This window comes from Xenopus laevis, chromosome 6S (genome assembly GCF_017654675.1).
Source record: "Xenopus laevis strain J_2021 chromosome 6S, Xenopus_laevis_v10.1, whole genome shotgun sequence".
Lineage (NCBI taxonomy): Eukaryota > Metazoa > Chordata > Amphibia > Anura > Pipidae > Xenopus > Xenopus laevis.
The window spans coordinates 86,462,822-86,487,071 of NC_054382.1; the positions used below are offsets into that span (position 1 = coordinate 86,462,822).

The 24,250-nt window shown below is 40.6% G+C and overlaps 1 protein-coding gene across 1 annotated transcript in view; it reads right to left on the reverse strand.

Moving 5' to 3' along the window:
* Window positions 1-13,138: 13,138 nt before the first annotated feature.
* Window positions 13,139-24,250, reverse strand: part of dipk1c.S (divergent protein kinase domain 1C S homeolog) — a 51,030-nt gene continuing 39,918 nt past the window's right edge. Inside the window, exons 3-4 of the mRNA XM_018223596.2 lie at window positions 23,005-23,169; window positions 13,139-14,567 (exon numbers count right to left, since the gene is read on the reverse strand). Coding sequence (XP_018079085.1) covers window positions 14,373-14,567; window positions 23,005-23,169 — 360 coding nt within the window. The 3' untranslated portion in view covers window positions 13,139-14,372. The remainder of the gene's footprint in view (window positions 14,568-23,004; window positions 23,170-24,250) is intronic.

Here is a 24,250-nt window from a genome sequence, read left to right on the forward strand (position 1 = left end):
CCCTTCCAGTCCTTGCCCAACTATAGGTTCCTGCTACAGAGTTCCTGGGTGTTATCTGCTATATTGATTCTTGTGTACCGATTTCTGCCTGTCTTATCGATTCTGCTTGTCTTCTGCCTGGTCTGACCTATTTGCCTGTATTTTGACGATTCTTTGGATAAACCCTCTTGTACCTCGAACCTGGTCTGGTCTCCTCTTTGGTCTACACTATTACTGTGCCTTCGGGCCCGTTACAGTATAGTTGGGCCATGGACCCTTCGGAGGAGATCCCAGCTCCACCTGATGTCGGTGGCGCTATCCGCGGTTTGGCTTCCCGCATGCAGTCATACGAAGCCCAGCAGACCCACTTCGGTCAGGCTCTAGAAGCTATTCTGGACAAGTTGTCGGCATTGTCACCTGTGGCCCCGGTCCCTGTGGCCGTTCCTGCAAGCCCACTCCAGTCTTCGGAACCTCGCATTCCGGCGCCTCCCCTCTACAGCGGCGATCCTGATGCATGCAGAGGTTTCATCAACCAGTGCGAGATCCAGTTCACCCTGCTGCCAGGTCAGTTTGTATCCGAACGAGCTAAAGTGGGGTACATGATTACTCGCCTGCAGGGGAAGGCTTTGGAGTGGGCATCACCTCTGTGGGAGAAGGGGGACCCTTTGATTGACAACGCCAGAGCCTTCATCCGTGAACTTCGGACCGTCTTTGATGCCCCTGGTCGAGCTATGGCATCCTCGGCTCGCCTGTTCCAGATCCAGCAAGGCACTCGCTCTGTTCCAGAGTACGCTATTGAGTTCTGCACCCTAGTGGCGGAGACCACCTGGAACAATGATGGGCACCATGCCGCCTTCTACAACGGCCTAGCCATGCGTATTAAGAGCGACTTGGTCTCCCGGGAAATTCCTTCTCAATGGGAGGATCTGGTGGCGCTGGCTATAAAGGTTGACACCCGACAGAGGGAATTTCGAGTCGAGCTCGACAGAGAGCGTTCGAAGAAGTATCCCCGGTTCCAATCCACCCTGGCTCCCCGCTTCCAGAGACCCCTACTCTTCAATCCGGCTACTGCTTTCCCCTCTCCTACTCCTGCGGCTTCTGCTTCCTCTGCTCCATCTACTGAGGAACCCATGCAGATCGGACGGGCTCGTCTTTGCGAACAGGAGAAGCTACGGAGAAGGGCTGCCGGCCTATGCCTGTATTGTGGGGGCAAATCGCACTTCGCCCATGAGTGTCCTGTGAAGCCGGGAAACGCCAACACCTAGGTAGGTTTGGGGAGACCTATCTGGGTGGTGTTTGTTATTCTCCCCAACCCTCTACTCAACGCTTCCTTCTTCCAGCACAGATCGAACTCGGTTCCCAGAAAATCCCAGTGCAAGCTTTCCTGGACTCTGGTGCTGCTGGAAATTTCATGGACAGAGTTTTTGCTGCTCGTCATGCGGTTCCCCTACAACCCTTGGCCTCTCCTCTACGAGTATTGGCTATTGATGACCGCCCTCTGTCTTCGGCCATTATTTCTCAAACCACCGCTGAACTTTCTCTTAGAGTGGGCACCATGCATCTGGAGAGGTTGGCCTTTCTACTCATCGACTGCCCTTCAACTCCACTCGTTTTGGGGCTCCCCTGGCTGTGCTCCCATAATCCAGTCATTGACTGGTCCTCCACTCAAGTCTCCCGCTGGAGCCCCTATTGCCAACAGAACTGTTTACCTGCCGTACCCCTTATCAAGGTTTCTTCTGTTTCTTCCAATTTGTTCCTTCCTTCCGTCTATCAAGACTTTGCTGATGTCTTCAATAAAGGTTCTGCAGAGACTCTTCCTCCTCACCGACCCTATGACTGTCCAGTCGAGCTTCTTCCTGGTTCCATGCCTCCCCGGGGTCGCACCTATCCTCTTTCCCCCTCTGAGACGGCTGCCATGAAGACCTACATTCAGGAGAATCTCCAAAGAGGCTTCATCCGCCCTTCTTCCTCCCCTGCTGGTGCTGGATTTTTCTTTGTCGAAAAGATGGACGGAGGTCTGCGACCATGCATCGACTATAGGGGGTTAAACAAAATCACCATTAAAAACCGTTACCCTCTCCCCCTAATCTCCGAACTCTTTGATCAGTTAAGAGGGGCTAAGATATTCACCAAGCTGGATCTTCGGGGTGCCTATAACCTCATTAGAGTTCGTGAAGGGGACGAATGGAAGACCGCCTTCAATACCCGAGATGGGCATTACGAATATCTAGTCATGCCATTTGGACTCTGTAATGCCCCCGCGGTCTTCCAAGAGTTTGTAAATTATATATTCAGAGACCTGTTGGGGCAAAGTGTTGTCGTCTATCTAGATGACATTCTTGTCTTTTCCAAAAACCTCCACGAGCATCGCTCCCAAGTGAAAGAAGTTCTTCTTCGTCTAAGAAAGAATAGTCTCTTCGCTAAATTGGAAAAATGTTCGTTTGAAGTGTCCTCCATCCCTTTTCTTGGATACATCATCTCCCAGCGGGGTTTTAAGATGGATCCAGCCAAGGTTTCAGCAATTCTTGATTGGCCCCTCCCCACAAGTGTCAAGGCTATCCAGAGATTTATTGGCTTTGCCAACTATTACAGACAATTTATTAAAGGTTTCTCTTCCAAGATCTCTCCTATCCTGGCCCTTATCCGCAAAGGGGGTAAACCACAGCATTGGCCTCCTCTAGCCTTGGAAGCCTTTGAATCCTTGAAAACTGCCTTTTCTTCTGCACCTATTCTCAGACACCCCGAACTTCTTCTTCCCTTCTTCCTCGAAGTCGACGCCTCAGATGTGGGAGCTGCAGCTGTCTTGTCACAGAGATCATCCTCGGATGGGAAGTTACATCCCTGTGCATTCTTCTCTAAGAAATTTTCCTCCTCCGAGCAGAACTACGATGTGGGGAATCGTGAGTTATTGGCAGTGAAACTCGCCCTGGAAGAGTGGAGACATTTACTGGAAGGATCCTCCATCCCCGTGACCATCTTTACAGACCATAAGAACCTTGAATTTATCCAGTCTCTCAAACGCTTGAATCCCCGACAAGCCAGATGGTCACTGTTCTTTTCCCGTTTTAACTTCATCATCACCTTTCGTCCTGGCTCTAGAAATAGAAAGGCTGATGCTTTGTCAAGAAGTTTTGTTCCTGAAGTTCCCTGCTCCGAAGATCCTGAACCCATTGTGCCTCCCTCTAAGATCGTCGCTGCCCTATTTCCCTCCTTGGCTTCACAAATCCTTTCCGCTCAAGCTTCTGCTCCTGACAATATTCCTCTAGGGGTTGCCTTTGTTCCACCTGATTGTCGCCAGTCTATTCTATCCCAGGCTCACAGTTCTAAACAGGCCGGCCATCCCGGAGTGGAGAAAACTACCAAACTCCTTTCTCGCCTGGTGTGGTGGCCATCCATGAGGAAGGACGTCAAAGACTTTGTTTCTTCTTGCACCATCTGTGCCATTTCCAAGTCTGGACATTCTCCCCCCAAAGGACTCCTTCTTCCATTACCCATTCCATCTCGTCCTTGGACTCATCTTGCCATGGATTTTATTGTGGATCTGCCTGTCTCCTCCGGCCACACTGTCATCTGGGTTGTCGTTGACAGGTTCAGCAAGATGGCTCATTTCATTCCCCTCCACAAACTTCCCTCTGCTCCTGAACTTTCCAAGCTTTTCATCCAACATATTTTTCGTCTCCATGGGTTTCCTGTCGAGATCGTCTCTGACCGTGGCTCACAATTCGTGTCTAGATTCTGGAGATCCTTGTGCAAAGCTCTTAACATTTCTTTGCAATTTTCTTCTGCCTATCACCCACAGTCCAATGGAGCCGCTGAGAGAGTGAACCAGGCATTGGAACAGTTTCTTCGCTGCCATGTTTCCCTGTGCCAAGACGATTGGTCGGATCTCCTTCACTGGGCTGAGTTCGCCCATAACAACGCTTTGCATTCTTCCTCGCGTCAGTCCCCTTTCTTCTGTGTCTACGGTCAGAATCCATTGGCGTTCCCTCAGGATCTTCTCCTCACCAATGTCCCTGCCGCCAACGACCAGGCTGCCCACATGATGGCTATTTGGGCTGCTGTTGCCTCTAATCTACAGAAGAGCTCCCTGGTCCAGAAGAGGTTTGCCGACAAGAAAAGGATTTCCGCTCCACCCTATGCTCCTGGTGACAAAGTTTGGCTTTCCACCCGTAACATCCGTCTGAAGATTGCTACCCCCAAGCTTGGTCCCAGATTCATCGGTCCCTTTCCCATCATTGAAATCATCAATCCGGTGGCGGTTCGTCTTCAACTCCCTCCAGAGATGCGGATCCCGAATGCCTTCCATGTCTCTCTCCTTAAGCCTGCTGTGTCTTTTTCTTCTTCTTCTCCCCCAGCTCCAGTCCTGGTTGACAATCACCAGGAATTTGAGGTGAAGAGGATCTTGGACTCTCGTCTTTCCAGGGGCACTCTTCAATATCTCATCGAGTGGAAGGGGTTCGGTCCCGAGGAGTGCTCCTGGGTCAGGAGCTCAGATGTCCATGCGCCCATCTTGGTCCGTAGATTCCATAAACTATTCCCTTTCTCCCCTAGACTCGGTGGTCCTGAGGCCCCCCCTAAGGAGGGGGGTACTGTAATGGAATCTATCTCTTATCTTCAAGATGGCGTCCAAGATGGCGACTGCCTGCCTCACCACATGGCTCCTGCTGGGCACAAGTCTATGACCTCACCTGTTTCCCACTCCAGGATTGGTCGTCGGCGACGGAACGGACGCCGGCGTCAGAATCGGGCGCCGGCGTCGAGAAGCGTGTCAAAATTTGGCGCCAACCCTGGGACTATTTAAACTCACTTCCCCTTCCAGTCCTTGCCCAACTATAGGTTCCTGCTACAGAGTTCCTGGGTGTTATCTGCTATATTGATTCTTGTGTACCGATTTCTGCCTGTCTTATCGATTCTGCTTGTCTTCTGCCTGGTCTGACCTATTTGCCTGTATTTTGATGATTCTTTGGATAAACCCTCTTGTACCTCGAACCTGGTCTGGTCTCCTCTTTGGTCTACACTATTACTGTGCCTTCGGGCCCGTTACAATTATTTATCATGACCAAAACTCATTGCCATAAATTGTTTGTTTTAACATCAGAAGAACAAACAAGGCTCTAGGTGTCAAATCTGTTTCCCTGTTTTGTATAGAAGAACTGTGCAGTTACATGGAGATCTAATCATTGTGACATTAAAGAGTTGGTTAATCTTAAAATGTACTTTTAGTATGTTATCAAATCGCTAATTCTAAACAACTTTTAATTTTCCTTAATTTCTTCTTTATAGTTTATGAATTATTTGCCTTCTTCTTCTGACTCTTTCCAGCTTTCAAATGGGGGGTCACTGCCCCCCATCTAAAAACAAACACTCTGTAAGGCTACAAATGGATTGTTATTGCTACTTTTTATTATTCATCTTTCTATTTAGGGCCTGTCCTATTTATATTGCAGTCTCTTATCAAAACCAATGCATAGTTGCTAGAGTAATTTGGATCCTAGCAACCAGATTGCTGAAATTGCAAACTGGAGTGCCGCTGAATAAAAACGAAATAACTAATACCCACAAATAATTAAAAATGAAAAACAATTGCAAGTATCACTCTCTACATCATACTGAACATTAATTTAAAGGTGAAAAAACCGTTTCAGTCACTTGCTGTATATAGTGATCTATTCTTTTTTGACCTCCAGGTTTACTCCATACTAAACCAGTGTCAAAATATCCAAAATGAGTGTGGGCAGTAACCCATGGCAACCAATCAGATATTTGCATTCAGTGTTCCTTCTGCAGCTGACTAAATAAAAGCTAATCACCGACTGGTTGCTATGGGTTACTGCCCAGGTGCAAATTTGGTCATTGTGTTAACCCTTTACGTGCTAGCAGAATTTCACATATCATTTGCACTCAGTGCCAGACGTTTTTGGAACATTTGGTGCTCACTCAATTTAGGGGCATTTTCTGAGGGGAAACCTTTAGTGTGGAACAAAATGGAAAAAAAAATGGTGCAAAATCGCCAGTATAAGCACATACCACTACGGATTAATGTCCACTAACAAGTGTAGTGAAAAGAAGGTTGAGAAAATATTCTCGCAGTTCACCCCAGTCCATGGGTACATATGTACAGTATATTACAACAACCAAAATTGTGAGATTTTCTCCAGGAAGTAATATGAGTAAAGCTGGCCATAGATGTAAAGATTTTTAAAAGATCCAATCGTTATCGTGAGACAACAATTATCTCAAAATGATCGTTTAAATGTACGATGTGTCCATCAACTAAAAAGACCATTTCAGGCGATATTGCCAGCAAAACTGAAGGGTGCCTGCTTGGCCCTGCAAACATAGATAGATTGCACTGGGACCGATAAATATTTTTTAACCTGGCCAATCAATTTTCTGACAGATGTCTGCCGAAAAATCATAAAATGTACGATCGTTCGAATCGATAATCTGACGGATTGGTCGGACTGCACTGAAATTGTTCGTTCACCAAAGAAGAATCTTCACGTCTATGGGGACCTTAAGTGCCCCAACAGTCACAAAACATGTTAGACTCTCATCTGGATTTACAGCAGATAAAATGTCCAAGAATAAAATCAAGTAACTAACAACAATGCGGATTACAATAAAATCGCTAAAATTCAAAATTCAATATATAACACTAAAATCAATGCCTTTTTTATTTAACAGTCAGAAACACAGTTTATATATTTTGGCTTGGACAAATGCGTTATACAGACTGAAAAAAACAAACAAATCCTATACAGCAATGAAAATGCAATCAAATGGCTAAAAATACAACAAAATCACGGAAAATTGTATGTAATCACCACAATAACGAACAAAAGGTATTGCACAGTGCGATTATAAAATACATTATTCGCAATAAAACATTGTTTTCAGGCAAAACATATTATGCAGTAAGAAAAATAAAAAAGCTATAAAAATGTTTAAGTGTTTATATGTGTGTGTACACAAATTGTGTGTTGTTAATGTGTGAAGCCCCCAAAAATGTATGTGAGTGTGTGTAAGTAGGGACGGGCAAATTTTTTCACCTTGTTTCAGAAATGACGCCCATAGACTTGTATGGCATTGTGCGACAAAAAAAAAAAAAAAAAAAGATGTGCGTCAAAAAAAATTTTGCCGCACGACTATTTTTTTCGACACCCATAGACTTTAATGGGCGTCGGCAACATTTCGCTGCCGGCGATTTTTTGGTGAAATTCGCCCATCCCTATGTGTAATAGTGTAAAATGTGTGTGTTTTTGTATTTGTTTGTTGTACTAACCTGGGGTAGGCTGGCTTAAGTCAGTTGAAGAAGAGGTAGGAGGATTCCACGACGATGAGGAGTCCATCCTGGCGTGGGATCCGTTAAGGGGGGCTCATGGGGGGTCCAGGAAGTAGCTGCCGCAGGGGGCACATGGTTAGCATGCGCCTGTTGCTGCCTATGGGGCCCCTGAGCAATCACACCCCTAGGGCCAGCTTGTTCCACCTTCCTGCTCTTAGCCTAGGGATGGGGAATGAGCAGGGAGTGAAGGAGCGGATTTAAAAACAGATACTTTGCTTCCCCTGAATGAAATGCTGCAGAACATATAGTCTATGTTCTGTGGTATTTCATTCCCTTTATCTACAGAACGTAGATTCTACGTTCTGTGGCATTTAAAGGACCCAGTGAGTTTCCTGACTGACAGTTCAGTTTTATTTATAAACACTGGGCAAATTTGCACCTGGGCAGTAACCCATGACAGCCAATCAAATCATTGCTTTTAGTGTTCAACTAGCAGCTGGCAGAATAAAAGCTAATCACTGATTGGTTTCTATGGGTTATTGGCCATGAGCAAATTTTCCAATGTTTATAAATGAGCCCCATGAGTGTTTCTAGTGATACACTACAATATGCAACATTCTTGCAGGTTGTTTCCTGGAAGGTGACATTTACAGGAATGCTCCCACCGTCTCAATGAAACAATGGAACAATGAAGTGGAGTCTTGCCTGGAAGTAAGATAACCTGCTACTTGCACCAATTGTTAAAACAAGCAGGGCAAGAACAGTACAATCAAATACTGCTTTTATTGCATTCCAGTGTATTTAGGATAGTGTTCAGTCTATACACTCATTTACTGTACAGTGCTGTGGAATATGTTGGCAATTTATAAATATGTGTTAATAACTGTCAGATTCTGCAGAGAATTAAAAAGCAAAAATTAGTGAATGTTTTCAAGTCTCCAGAAGATGGCGACAACTTCCCACCTAGTAAAAATACAGTAGAAATAGGTATTATTTTTTTTGCAAGATTTTCTTTATTGAATTTTTACAATCATAATAGATTAGATAGAGATTGAAAGTAGGAAAAGGGATAAGGAAGAAAAAGATTGTATAGAAAAAAAGGGGGGGGGCTCCCCTGTACAGAACTTTAATCAAAGCGTATGTGAGTACCATCCTAGACACGGGTTCAGATAGTGTAACTATATCACTCTGCCTTCCAGCCCTACGATGAGAAGAGCATCTAGGTATCCATGTCACTTTCTAGCCAGCCACCCCATATCTTCCCAAATTTGTCTGGGCAGCCTCTGACTAAGTAAGTAAGTTTTTGACTAGGGAGAACATCATTTACAAGCTTTTTCCAGAAGCCTATTGTCGGAGGAGCTGTTGCTTTCCAGGTCATCAGGATGGCTTTCTTGGCCAAGTGTAACAGTTGCAGCAGACTCATCCGTTCATAATGGGTTAGCGATAAGTGCACCATACGCCAAAACCTCAGTCCAGAATCTCTGAATATGAGGACAGTCCCAAAACACATGCATGTAGTTTCCCTGATCAAGATTACATTTGGGGCATACATCTGGGAGACCAGGATAGATCCGGGCCAGTCTGTGAGGTGTCAGGTAAATTCGATTGAGAAACTTGATGTGAATGTACCTATCTCTGATGGAAATATTTACCTCAGGTATTTGGCTGAGAATATCTTTCAGAAATAGGTATTAGCTGTATCTTGTAGCATTTGTCCTTGAAACTGACATTCTTCAGGCTAGGGGCACATGAGGTTTTTTCTAGGCCTGCTCTCTTTTGCTCAAATCCAAAAATGCAATGAGTTAAGAAGTAGTAAGAAATAGTAATAGTAAGAAAGCGGCTTGGCCTTTCCACATTCCTGCACAGGTGGGGAGAAGGCCTTGCGTGGCCCTAGTCATAAGAATATATTCTGTACTACAAAATATTAATATTTACTATTTACAATTTTTTCTCACTCCAAATTCATGGGCATTTTTTTTATGACGACTTTTTTGACAATTTTGTCTTGCGACTTTTTTGTCCAAATGCATTAAAGGTGTTTTTTTTTCTTATGGCAAATTTTTGTCTCAGCAAAAATTTTATCTTGGCGAGGTTTTTTTTGTCTCTGTGACTTTTTTGACCAAATGCAATAAAATCAATGAACGTTTTTTCTTATGACAACATTTTTGTCTCTGTGATTTGGTCTTGGCGACTTTTTTGTAGCACAGAAGTAGTGAATTTGTGCCGGAGTTAGGAGGAAAAACTTGCAGGCGGCGAAGAGCTGAATTTTGCGCGAAAATCCATGCCTGGCGAATAGATTTCCCTTAGGGTTAAATAATTAATATGATAATGTAAGATTTATGTACAATAAAGTTTTTTGGTTGGGGGTGGAGAGACACATTTTCTTAGTTCAGTCAGCTACAGTTTTTTTAACTTATAAGGAATTTAAAGTATTAACAACTAGCTAATATGTCAGATCTTCCTGCATTATCTTTCTTATGGCACAAAGTATCCTCAAAGTGCATATCAAAACTGAATACAATAGGCTTATCTCCCTATACTCCCTCTTACTTTGATACCTTTTCTAGGCCTTTTATAGACAGCTATCATCTCACAAGTCAATTGAGCACTATTTTTGAACACTTCAAAGGTCAGCACAGCTCAGCAGCACTGTTCACTATCACTCACCCGAGTCCTTACTCCTCAGTGCAACTCAAAGCAGGGAGAAAGGATTCCGACAAGTATTTTCTGTGCTGGTATGAATCATTCCAGCATGAAAAATACACGGTTAAATCCAAAGGTATAAATGTACCAATAATATAATACAGGTATGGGATCCGTTATCCAGAAACGCGTTATCCAGAAAGTTCCGAATTACTGAAAGGCCGTCTCTCATAGACTTCATTTTATCCAAATATTTAAAAATGATTTCCTTTTTCTCTGTAACAATAAAACAGTTCCTTGTACTTGATCCAAACGAAGATATGATAAATCCTTATTGGAAGCAAAACCAGCCTATTGGGTTTATTTAATGTTTACATGATTCTCTAAAAGACTTAAGGTATGAAGATCCAAATTATGGAAAGATCCATTATTCAAAAAACAAAAGGATTGTGAATTACAGGTCCCATACCTGTAAGAAATCAGCATCTAATTTTTCCATATGTTAGTTACCGATGCTTCATAAATGGTACTTTCACCTTTTTCTGGCTTGTTTATATTTAACTAAGTATAACATTTAGCCTCAAGCAACATTGTTTGTGAATTGTATTCAGTTTGTTCTCTTCCTCTCTCTCTCTTTTTTTTGTATGTATGTTGGATCTAACCAACTGAATTAATAAAGCCATGCTGAGTTAAGCCATATTTTATATTCCTTAATCCTACTGTATCTATTGGTCATTATCCACCCAATAAAAACACCTATGGACTGGTCGATTGCTATTAAAAATCGAGCTGGCTGAGTTGAAGGATGAAGTCCTGATCTGCCCTAGTTGAAACACATAGTGGGGCTATAGAATCTGATCAGATCAGCCTGTATGGGATCGTTTTGCATCTGTTATTTATTGAATGCTAGAAAAACACAAGGAAACAGCAGCAGATCGATTGGACTCTCACTCAGCCTTGGAACATTTTTATCTTTCACTCTTCTTCCCAGCTTTCTACTTTTAGACAGGAAATCTTTATTTTAATTTGCTGCAGTTGCTGATATTAAATTATTGACATTGCGGTATAACTATACATTGACATGTTATGCCCTGCATGGCCAGAATTAATTCAATTAAATCGTACTTATACCAGCTTTTTAAAAAATGCATTAGGCTTTCAGAAACCCCTACACACTCAGAAAGCCCAATTGCTGAATCTTTGTCCCTTGCTGTTTTGTCCTTGAATTGCTCATTTTCAGCCTGTAGTATTCTTATTATTGCCAAATAAGCTTATTTTCCCTTAATGATACAAAAATAAAAAAGTGGAAGTAAGTATTGTAAATCATTTCCTTTACATTGCATTCTAGAATCTCACAATACAATGGGCCTCTGCCCTCTGACATCATCTGTCTGCCTCCGACATCATCGGACCCGCCCCCTGTCCAATCTGCCACTCAAAAGAAAGGTAGCAACCCTATTCATACTCCCATCTACTTTATGATAAGTAGACAATTTTATTATATCATCCTTAACTCTGCTGGAACTACCAAAAGTGCAAAGATCTGGTGTGTGAAAGAGTATGTAATATTATTGGAAATATTTTATAATTACTTATAGGAATAAGGAATTACCATCCACTTACCATAAACTAACATTCTCATTATATAGTTTTTAGAGGTTTCTAAAACCACAATTAAATGCTTATTTCACTAAAGCCATGAAAGATATTAAAAGATCCTAATATAAAAAGTACGGACGGAAAAAAAAAATCACTGAACGACCCATAAAAAATAGTAAAACCTCTAAAAATTCACGGTTTTTGGACAATTACTAGCGAAAAAAATCTGAAAACTTCTAAAAGTTCAAATAGCTAAGAAATGGCCCAGTAGGATCAGTACAGCTCCCATTGACTTCTATAGGATCTTGTCTGCTTTTACTTGCATTAGCGTTTTGCGGTTTTAACACTTTATAAAGCTCTAATTTTTTAAGCTTTTAATAAAAATAAAAAACTTACATTTTCAAAGAAAAAATTTAATTCAGGGACAAATAGAAAATTAAATTTTAATGAATAGGCCCTTAAAGGGTCTGTTCACCTTCAAACAACTAGTTGTTTTCAGATAGATCACCAGAAATAACGACTTTTTCCAATTACTTTCTATTTTCTATGTCTCACTTCTGATATTGAGGTGTAAAGTGTAATTTTTCACCTTCTAAAGCAGCTCTGGGAAAGGGGGTCGCCGACCTTGCAAACTGTTCTAAATTGATACATTTAGTTGATACATTTCTTATCTTTGTCGCTGCTGAGCAGAATCCCTGAGTTTCATACTGTTAGAATTGATACAATAGTTGCTAATATTCCAGAGATGCTGCTGAGAAATGTTTTAACTAAATGTTGCAAAATTGTAACAGTTTAGAGTCTGCACCTGAATTACTGAGCAGACTCAAACACCAGAGACAGAAAAATAAATAATGGAAAGTAATTGAAAAATGTCTTTATATCTGGGGAACAATCTGAAAACAACTGAACTGAAAAAAGTGTTTGGAAGGTGAACATCCCCTTTAAAGGACCAGTAACACCAACATTGAAAGTTTATCAAAGTAATTAAAAATAATATAGTGTTGTGCTGTACTGGTAAAACTTGTGTGTTTGTATCAGAATTACTACTAAAATGTATATATAAGTTGCTGTGCAAAAGGCACAGGTTAAAAAGTTGATAATAGATAAAACACCATTGTATTCTACAGGACTTACCTGTTATCTGCTATGTAACTAGTGCCTTTCTCCTTTTTCTCAGGTTAAATGGCTGCCCCCATTGCAACACTGCAGCATATTAATATAACTATAGTGGTCTTTCTGAAGCAAACACATTAGTTTTTATCATAGTTACATAGTTAAGTTGGGTTGAAAAAGGTCCATCAAGTTCAACCCCTCCAAATGAAAACCCATTTTACATACATTTAGGCACACTGACCCCTCTATACACTCACAAACTATAGACACATATCTATATGAATTGTAGATTTTAGTATCAGCATAATCTTGGATAGTATGCTTGTCCAAGAAATCTTCCAACATCCAGCAGTGCATTCCACAACCTCACTGTCCTCACTGTGAAGAACCACTTACACTGCTTTAAATGAAAGTTCTTTTCTTCTAGTCTGAAGGGGTGGCCTCTGGTGCTGTGATCCTCATTATTTGTCCCCTGCTATTTGTCTATAATGTCCTCTAATGTACTTGTAAGTGTAATCATGTCCCCTCGCAAGTATATTTTTTTCTATATATTATGTAATTTTTTTTGGTGTTACTGTTCCTTTAAGTGACCCCAGTTTATTGCTTAGTGCACTGATCAGAACAATGAACTTATTACCAGGTGTGTTTTTAAAAGGTAATATCTCAAGTTTCTGTTTTATGTAATCAGTAATCCCCAGGACACTTTAAAATGAAGCCAGGGAATCATTTTGTTAATATAATTGCTATTTGTTTAAGCCTGCTTTTTGTTGTTTTAGCACTTTGCATACCGCTATCCTATATTAATTGAAGTTCAATGAGATATTGCAGGATAGTGCAACAAGTGTCAGCACCGCAAAGTACATATTCTCACACATAGTGCCCAGAAAGAATATGTTTCTCTGCGGACCATTTCAGTTTACAATTCCAAGGCACATTATACTTTATTATAAGGCACATTACATCACTTCAATATACAGGACCTAAGGAGATGATGGATATAGCAAGGGCACATACAAAAATATAATAGGTGATATAATGTAGGGTAATGTGTGCTATTTTTAAATCCTGCTTATTTTAATGTAATTCTGTATAAACACGATTTTTTAAATATACACATTCTTGGTTGTAACCAAGCAATATAACATTTGCATTAACAGTACTGTGCCACTAAACACTGTTTGGATTGCTAAATGTGGTTAAAGGGTGTAAGCAGCATTAGATCCAAATGGCTAAAATGTGTCCAAGCACAAGGAAAAAAAAACATTGTTCTTTATATTTGCTTTGATTTCCTGATTTTCCAGGCTAACACAAAACAGGAGTTATAAAAAATTAAATAGCGTGTTGTTTGCCGCCAACATTATATTACAAGACTTCTATTTCCAGCAAACGATTGATTTTTCACAGCAACTGAAATAGACAGTATTGCTAAGCTTTCCAGATATTTGAAGTCCACATTTCCCTTTTAGGCTCAATTTTTGGTCAAACAATGCTCTCCACTTATATTAACTGGTTACAGATATTATGAAAACATATTTTGTCAGCTTGAATCTCATTATTATTGGTTTTCTGACAAGTCTCCCCATCTGCTGAAAATACATAAAACCCGACCTTTTATTTGTTTACAAATAGAACAGGATTGGCCCATTATAAAGACCAATAAAGACTGTTTACCATACAATATTTTAGAGCATTTTGCCAAGAGTGAAGAATGAAAAAAGGAGAAATAAAAAGAGCAGTGATAGTCCTGCGGAGGTTATGTACTCCTCGTTTGAAGCTGTTGTTGGCTAGCTCTAAGCAAACTATATAACTCAGAGTAAGGAGTTTCTTTGTTTGTGGATCGCGCACATTGCTGAACAGCCTTATGGAGCTCTGCTTGGAGTGGAAAAGAATTGGTAGATCCCATAATGCTTCTTGTGAACCAATGGCGAAATATCTTGTCACAGATAACCTGTAAAAAAAAAAAAAACTTTAATAGCACTGCACTGTAGTCCACTTTGTAACAAATCTGAATTAATATTTATGGTGGTATCTATGCCAGCTTATTGCAAAATAAAAAATAGCCACTCTGCTATTTTCTTCCAGACTCTTTACGTGCAGCTCTGTTTCCAGGAATGGCAGAACCTTGTGTGAATGAGAGAAAATCCTGGATTGCAATACCAGAAATTTTATTTCTTTTGCTGTGTAAATGAACCAAAATCCATGCTCCTCCCAAACTGCAGTTGTGGATAAAAGCATGTGCTAGCTACATCTATATGCTATATGTTGGCAAGAATTCAGATATATAATAGAATGTCCCGGAAACAATAAAGGTAATTTATAAAGTGCGGAGTAGGGTGTAAAGTGCAAACAATAGGTTTTGTGTGCACACTTGCCCTTGGCCTTGTACTTTTCTGAATTGCTGCAGAAAGCCTGTGTATGTCCTATGAGTACAGCTCTGCCTGTGTTCAGCAGTACTGTATTCATGAGAGGGGCAGAAAGAGTCATGCAGGCATCCATCTCCCTTCCCATATATGTGCCATATCTTGTTTGTGATTCACATATATAAATTAGGAAGCACCGACTGCCAGTAAGGAAAGGCAGTCTTGCACTCGATGGTGCTGCACTCAATGGGGAAAAGTCGATATGGTGCGATCGAATGCTAGCTCGTTCGCTAGTGAATTGTCCTCTACGCCTGTTAAGGTGGCCATACACGGGCCGATAAAAGCTGCCGACAGACCGTGTCGGCAGCTTATTGGCCCGTGTATGGGGGCCCCCGACGGGCTTCCCCGATCGAGATCTGGCCGAAAGTCGGCCAGATCTCGATCGGATGGGATTAAAAATCCCGTCGGATCGCGGCCGCATCTGTTCGTTGATGCGGTCCCGCGATCCGACCGCCCGTTTGGCGAACGCTAGGATCCGATCGTTGGGCCCTAGGGCCCACGATCGGATCAGCCCGATATTGCCCACCTCAAGGTGGGCATATCGGAGGGAGATCCGCTCGTTTGGCGACATCGCCAAACGAGCGGATCTATCCGTGTATGGCCACCTTTAGTAAATTGTTGATGTCCCTGCGGATGGGATTTCTGGTTAATTTTCGCTAGTGATGGCCACTTCCCCCTTTATTGAATCTGCCCCTATATCTTGCACTGGATTTCCAGTCCATGCAGTGTGCAGCCAGACTGATCGTGCACTTGTGTCCAGGACCATAGTTCAAATATTCCAAAAAGCAACATGTCTTGCTATTAAATATAACCACCAGTATTTTTGTCAGTTTATATGAAAATGCACAAAAATTGGACTCTTAAAGGAGACATGTTGTTTAAACAAGAATGTGCCAGTGCATTACACTCTTTTATATATAAAAGGAATGTACTGAAAAAAAGTTGTGTTTTAAGTGGACTTGTCACCTACACATAAGAAGCTGCATAACGAAAGTCCTTTGCAAATTAAACATGAAACACAAATAATTTTTTTCATTAAAACATCCATACCTTTAATAAAGGTATTTAAATATTTGAGCTGTCAATCAAATATTATCTACCCCGTCTCTATGCCTGAGGCATAGAGGTGGGGCACTCATTACACTTTCCATTCAACACTTCCAACTTATCACTGCACTTCTCACATTCCCCCTCCCTTCTCAGGCTCTATAATTATGCAGGGCACTGCGCACGGGCATTACGTTCCCAATTCTGGTGCATACACAAGATTTTGGGGTGATACAAAACTGATCTTAACAGTGTCCACAAAATGGCTCCTTCAAGCTTTCTGTGATAGTGTAATTCTGAAACTGAAGGAAACAAAATTTAAATAATACATATAGTGTAAGTAAAGTTTGTTTTGCTGAGCTAACATGATAATAAATTATTTGGAATTATTTCTTATGGTGACAGGTCCCCTTTAAGGTTGATTTATAGAAAATAAAAAATACTAGTCCCTCCCATGGGTTTCACTTCCTGCTGCCTCCTTTCCCAGGCTGTGCAGGGGAGTCGGTGGCACTCAGTACACTGCACTGTAGACTAGGAACCAATCAGCAGCTAGGTTGACCTGATAGGGAACTGAACAGGTCTGTGATTGGCTACCCCCTCCTACTATGCTACTTGCAGGGACCGTAAGTACAAGCCCTACCTTCATTTGTTACAGGGACTGTAGAGGAGCTCCAATATAGATAATATAAATTTTTAGCCCAAAGTAAAGCCATCACCATATTTTATTCATTATTGGCTACAATATTGGGGGGGCGGGTCATTTTTTGTATATGCAGATGGTGGAGCTATGTTATTAAAATGGCAAGAATGGCCAAAGGTCACTTTCCTTTTGGCTCCAATTGAAAGCATCTCAGGTTACCCTCAACCATAGACTGTCTCTCAGTATGTTTTAAGCTCATACTCATGGGCCATGGAACACCCAAATTTGATCCCATTACAGTTAGCAGTTCCTGACTTGTTGTTGGAATAAGCTGAAGCGACTAAAGCAATGTTTCCCATAGTAAAATTGAAGTGTAAGGAGCAGGGCAAATAAGTGGTTCATTAGATCAGGTACTCTTTACATCAGTTCCTACCCATACAGCCATTTATTTGCCCTGCAGCTATGAGAAAGATGGGGAGGGAAAAAAATCATAGACTCTTGTTATCCTTTTTCATAGACTGTGCACATTGCTATATTATTTTAGGATGTAAGAGTAGCACTATGAATGTATGCTTCAGTCTAATTAGTTTCAGACTGATGATTCCTGCATTGCTTCCCAACATCAACCACCTCTTTTGATCAAAGGATCCCCTGATTCCATGAGTTAGATCCAGGGAGCTTTAATCAGATGCAGATGAGGTTATTAGTTGGTGATTCTTTACTAATAAACCCTTTGATATACATACCAGCAACCTTAATCAAGAGAGTGCATGATGAGTCTGTTTACTAACCAACGCACCAAATGAGAAACAATGCACAAGAGTCACACATTTGATTATTCCCCTCTTCTATAATGTACTGGTAATGTTCTCTCTCTCTCTCTCTCTCTCTCTCTCTCTCTCTCTCTCTCTCTCGCTCTCTCTCTCTCTCTCTCACCATCTCTCATAGATACCATTTTAATTAAATAAGATTTTTTTCCTTTTTTTTCTCTATAGTCATAAAACAGAACCTTATTTTTAATTTCGACTAAGATAAAATTAATTCTCATTGGAGAGAAAACAATCTTATTTTATGTATTGAATGTTTAAATGATTTTTAGTAGACTATCCTAACTAGATTTAGTATATGGAGATCCAAATTACAGAAAGATCCAGGTCCCGAGCATTTTGGATAACAGGTCCTGCACCTGCATGATGCAGACAGGGATATTTTTTTCTTTAAAGAAACAGTTACATAAAAAAATAACAGTGTTTTAAAGTAATACAAAAATGATGCAGTGTTGCCCTGCACTGGTACAACTGATGTGTTTGATTCAGAAATACTACTATTGTTTATATAAATAAGCTGCTGTGTAGAAATGGGGGCAGCCATTCAACGACATACCTGGGTATAGTACGTATGGAAGCCTCACCTGCACCAGGAAGGAATACAATAGCAAGAGATGTTTTTGACAGAGCGGTACATTATTCTAGTACAGGTATGGGACCAGTTATCCAGAATTCTCAGGACCTGGGGTTTTTACAGATAACAGAACTTTCCATAACCTGGTCTACTAGAAAATAATGTAAACATTAAATAAACCCAAGGCTGGTTTTGCTTCCAGTAAGGATTAATTACTGAATATGTAAGTTTGATCGATTACAATGTACTGTTTTATTATTAAAGAGAAAAAGGAAATCATTTAAAAAAAATTTGGATTATTTATATAAAATGTACTCTATGGGAACCTATTCGTAATTCGTAATAAGCTTTGTGGATAATTGGTTTCCGGATAATGGATCCCATACCTGTATTAGATTTATTAGTGAAAAAGGCAGTCTTGTCCTTGTCGCTATTACCACTAGACCACAAATGACTGTTTTCATTACTTGATATTCAGTTCTTTAATATTATTGCTGGCCATGCACTGGAGCACAAGGATGTTTTATGCCCAGCTAAGTGGAAAATGGATTTTATGAAATATTACCACAGGGAGCTAATGGTAGCTAATAACTGTGAGTTTTCTATATATCTGGGCCGGTTTCCAAGTAATTTCAGCACTATTCAGAGAAAAACTGATTTTAATATGATATTAAACAGGGCCTGGAGGGCAAAAGTGCAAGGGCTACATGCTGTAACTTCTTGCAGAATTCAGAAACTGCTTCAATTGAATGGAAGTGATGAGCTAAAATACTGGGCACCAAGATGCTGGTACAGAATCCAAATGCTGTACTTTGTAAGCTGGCTGGGAAAGCTCATATGGAGCCTTGCGATAAGTCATCATGTAAATTTGCAATATCAAAATCAATAGACTAGTCTATCACAAATGTTACCGATTTTATTAAACTATCAGCAAATTCTTCAGTTTTGGATTAAAAAAAATTGTGCTTTGCAATGCAATTTTTAGAGCACGGAAATGCATGACTGTTTTGCATGTTTGCATTGCTTTAAACTGTACACCCTGAATAATAAAACAACTACCCATTTCATTGTCTGAACTTTATGTATAACCTGTGATATCACATACCCTATACTTACCAGGGGTGAAGATAAATTACAATTACTTTTTTATTTTTTATTATCTGTGGTTCTTGAGTTATTTAGATTTTTATTCAGCAGCTCTCTAGTTTGCACTTTCAGCAATCTGGTTGCTAGGGTCCAGTTTACCCAAAGCATGCATTGATTTGAATAACAGACTGGAATATGCAAAGGAGAGGCCCTGAATAGAAAGATGGGTAATAAAAAGTAGCAATAAAATTACATTTGTAGCATTACAGAGCATTTGTTGTAGATAGGGTCAGTGACCACCATTTGAAAGCTGTCAGAAGAAGAAGACAAAACAATTCAAAAACAATTAAAAAGAAAAAATGAAGGCCAATTGAAAAGTTGCCTAGCATTAGCATGGTTAGCAGTGTACCAGCATTGTGATTGTTCCTGTTTAACACAGCCATGCATGTACACACAGACCCTGGTTTACTGCTGAGTGTTCCCAATAGAAAGTAAAACTGTAAAACCTTATTATGTCCAAGCTTTACTTTCCATCTCATTAAGGAAAACTTGGGCAGAACATGTGTATCATAAACATTACCTGGCTCTTTGGTTGAAACATATGTTACTCTGCCTTCAATTGAAATGCAGCTTTGTTCTCAAAATATTTTTGGATCTGGCCTTCTGGGATAGCCAAAAAAATGTTTATTTTAGGCATCAGTTTACCATCAGTTTCTCTGAAGCTCAATTATAGAGCTAAATAGGAAAAGTAGGGCTTATTTACTATGGGGGGAGCAATGTACAAAGTGTAAAAAAACTGACACAGATTATAGTGTTTTAAATCTATTTGTTCCATCCGAATGGAGCACAAAGGTAGTTGTGGCCTCCAAGATCAAGAGTCAAGAGTGAGTTTATTGTGATTTCATCCGTATACGTTTGTACAGTACACAGTGAAACGAAACAACGTTCCTCTAGGACTATGGTGCTACACACAACATAGATGTACCGGACTACAGACAAAAAGTGCAAGTGCAAAAATATGCAACTCCTGCAAGACAGGACAGCACAGTGCAGGGACAGGACAAGACAGTGCACACTCAGCAGATGTAATATGTTAAGTAAAAAATGCTAAACTTGTATCATTGTGACATGACAGTAGCAAGAACATGATAAAGAACATGACAAAGTGCAGATCTGCTCATAGAGAACAATTGTATCCAATGGCTATTCATCCATATAATGGCGTACAGTGGCTGTGTAACGTTGTGGTATATAGTAAGGTCTGATGGAGTGTGTGTGTGAGAGAGATCTGTCCGGTCCCTGAGTATTCAGGAGCCTTATGGCTTGGGGGAAGAAACTGTTACACAGTCTGGTAGTGAGGGCCCTAATGCTTCAGTACCTTTTTCCAGATGGCAGGAGTGTAAACAGTGAGGGGGGGGGATGTTGGATCAGCCACAATGCTACAACAACATACAATTAACAAGCAGGCTAGGCAGGCCCCTTGGAACTAACACATTAAAGGCCAATTGGAGCTAATAAATACATTAATCTAGCACTCTGCATTGTGCTATAGTTTTTTGTTTTTTGTAAGTGTGTGACTACCATTTAAAGGAACAGTAACATCAAAAAATGAAAGTATTTCAAAGTAATAAAAATATAATGCAGTGTTGCCCTACACTGTTAAAACTGCTGTTTTTGTTTCAGAAACACTACTATTGTTTATATAAATAAACTGCTGTGTAGCCATGGGTGAGCCATTCAAAGGAGAAAAGGCTCAGGTTACACAGCAGATAAGCTCTGTAGAACATAATGGTGTTATCTGTTATCCACTATTAAACCTGTGCCATATAGTCTTTTTCAATTTCCGCCATTGCTACACAGCTGCTTGTTTAAATAAACTAGTAGTAGAGTAGAGTTTCTGAAGCAAACAGATCAGTTTTACCAGTGCAGGGCAATAGTTCATTATATTTTCATTACTTTAAAACACTTTCATTTTTTGGTGTTACTGTTCCTTTAAGAGGCATGCATATGGGTGAGCTTTGGGCCTCCACTTACAGCATGTATGTACCCTACAAGTAGTAATTAATAAAAGCACAAGGCACAACTGCAGCCCTGTACTTCTATACAGAACTATTTCATCTTTGGCACACCTCATACTTGTATTCATAGGGGCAAATTCACTAACCTGCGAAAATTTGCCAGGACGCTAATTCACTAAAATGCGAAGTTGCGTCCAGGGTGCTGACTGATGGCGAAGTTTCGCTAGAGTTAATTCAGCAAGCAAAGCGAAGTTGCGCTAGCGTTGGCTAATTTGCATATGGCGGGAAGTTAAATTTCAATGGACGTATATGTTACAGCAAATACATTACACTACACAAGGCCAGGGAACCTTAATGAAATAAAATAAAGTTGTTATATTGCCCTACACATGAGCCATATGTAAGGAAATGTAGGGGGGAGGCCGGGTACCCTAAAAAAAAATTTACAATCTTTTGCAGCCTATCACCCTGAAAAACTGAAAAATCGCAGAGTTTTTTGGGACTTAGAAAAATTTTCAATTTTTTTTAGGAACTCCTATCTACTCTATTGCACTTCGCCTGGTTTGAGGTGGCAAAGGCAAGTCTGGCGCAAGAGGTAACGTTCATTAAAATCTGCATCTTAGTGAATTTGCGTAGTTACATCCATTCACCAGACCAAAAATTCACCTGGCGTTAGAGTGCGAAGTAGTGCTTGAGTCTATCTCCTTCGCTAGCGAATTTACGACAGCGCCCGTTAGTAAATCGGAGAAGTCCCGAAATGACTTCACGCTGGATGAATTTTCACCAGCATTAGTCACTTAGCCCTTTAGTAAATTTGCCCCATAGGGTGCATTCAATTCCAGGCTGCCTCCAAGCTGAACATAGCGACTGTATTCCAGAAAGGGGAAAAGAAGCACACTGCTACCCGGCTCTTGCCTTTTAAACATTTATTGTAGAAGAACAATCTTGCTGGGGTATGGCTGTGTTTTCCCCTTTTTAGAACGCTGCACTACTGTTTGCCTTGAGCAGACATTACATCAAGGGCAGGGCTCCCTTGCACCATAAGTATATAGGAGCAAATGCTTATGGCACCATAAAGGAACCTTTATACCTTCTTCCATGTCTACCTAAAGCTCCTTATCTCTTTTCTGTCATACCTAAGGCTACTACCAGGCATGGCGGATCCTGTCCTACGTGATGTGCCTGCACCTGTATACATTGCTCTAGTGCAGGCACAGATTTTGGCTCCAAAATGCAAACTCTGGCAACTCACCTCCAAAATGCACCACGTCTGCCTGAACCCAAGCCAAGACAATGTATCTGGGAACAGGCGCATTGAGTAGCGGAGGAGAGGATTCTATGCAGGCCGAGATCCGCAATGTCTGCCACTAGCCAGCCACTGGCACTCCAGGGAGCAGGGTAATAAGTGTTATTGAGTAATTTAGATAAAGGCCATTTGATCCCACTTTGTCTAGTGGGGGACACTGCCTGCCATAGTGCAAGATTGAGCTGGGTTTTTTTTTTGCCAGAAGGGAATATACACCATTTACACGAGTCCCACCCTTGGTGGAGATTACAATCTAAGGTGCCTATTGCATTCAGACACACTATTTTCCAGAGCCAATTAACATGCAGACACTGACAAGGTTTGTCATGCAAGACTTATTCACAGTCTCAAAGACACTAGAAATGGTTACATCAATATCCCCCTCCCAGTCAGAAGGACTCAGGATTAACAGGAACCTAAATATAACAAATACATGAATAAATACAAATACTGTAATTAGTTCTCACTTGTAGATTGTTGTTCTCTCTTTCTGCCCCGCATTTGTAAGTCTTTAAGTCGCATGTTGAAAAGCAGTCAAAAAAGTTACAGTCTTGATTAGATGTGCAGTTTTGCTCCAGGATATTACGCATTTTAGGTTCAAAGAATGCCATGTCCATATCAATAGCGACCACCTGCAAGTCATAATATAAACAGTATTAAATACAGTGTTAAACCTTCAAAGTGCTGAGTGCTGGCAATTTTTTCTGTATTTCGTGTACAAAGTGAAGCCTTTACTTACATATATTATAAACAGCTTAGTACAAATAGATTGATGCCATCAAAGAATTACTGTAATGAGCAATGAAAAACATAACATATATACAGCTATATATATATGACAAAATGCTGGAAAAACCGCACTCATAGGACTTGTAAGGTGCAAAAATAGAAAAGTTTATTACACGACGTTTCGGCTCTAATACTAGAGCCTTCCTCAGGTCGACCTGAGGTGACCTCACCACAATATACAGTATATATTGTGGTGAGGTCACCGCTAGGATACCTGGGAAAGTACAGTTTTCCTGAGGCAGCTCAGTTTTTATTTTTACACTGAACAATTCATTTAAAGCAAGTAAAAATAAACCCAGTGCTCACAATCAACCTTAAAAACAGGAAAACTTTCTTTCAAAAAGTTCATTTTTGGGTATTGTTTTAATGATGTGTACCAGCCACATATTTTTGTTGACACATTTACATTTTCTTATTCATTTTATGACTTCCTTATTTATCAGCTGCGTTATAGTTTTATGCGTATCATGTACTTTCTTGCTTTCATATTCCTAAATAGCATTGTAAAGTAAAGAAACCCCTTCTTATATTCGCAAAGGAACCATTCAGGCATATCAAACATTTTATGGCTTGAAATAAAACACAAGTTACTTTGTGGGCTTAACCCAAACCAGACACATGATCCTCAGCTGGAAATGCTTAGTCTCATGGAGGTTTCTTCAAGCAGCCTGGGGAGTTCCAATGATTTTGCAGGTTTAAAGGCCGTATAAATAAATAACTTTTGCATAATATTTTTATCAGATATGGTTGGCAATTCTATATAGAACTTCTACACAAGGGTGCCACATTGCATTCAGTTATTCAGGCATACATACACTACTTACATTTCAACATGTGCCTTTCCAAAGGAAGACTAATGAAAGATGCCATCGAAGGGCTCGTACAGACAAGCGGTTTCCCCTGTGCTCCCCTGCGTCCAGTTAC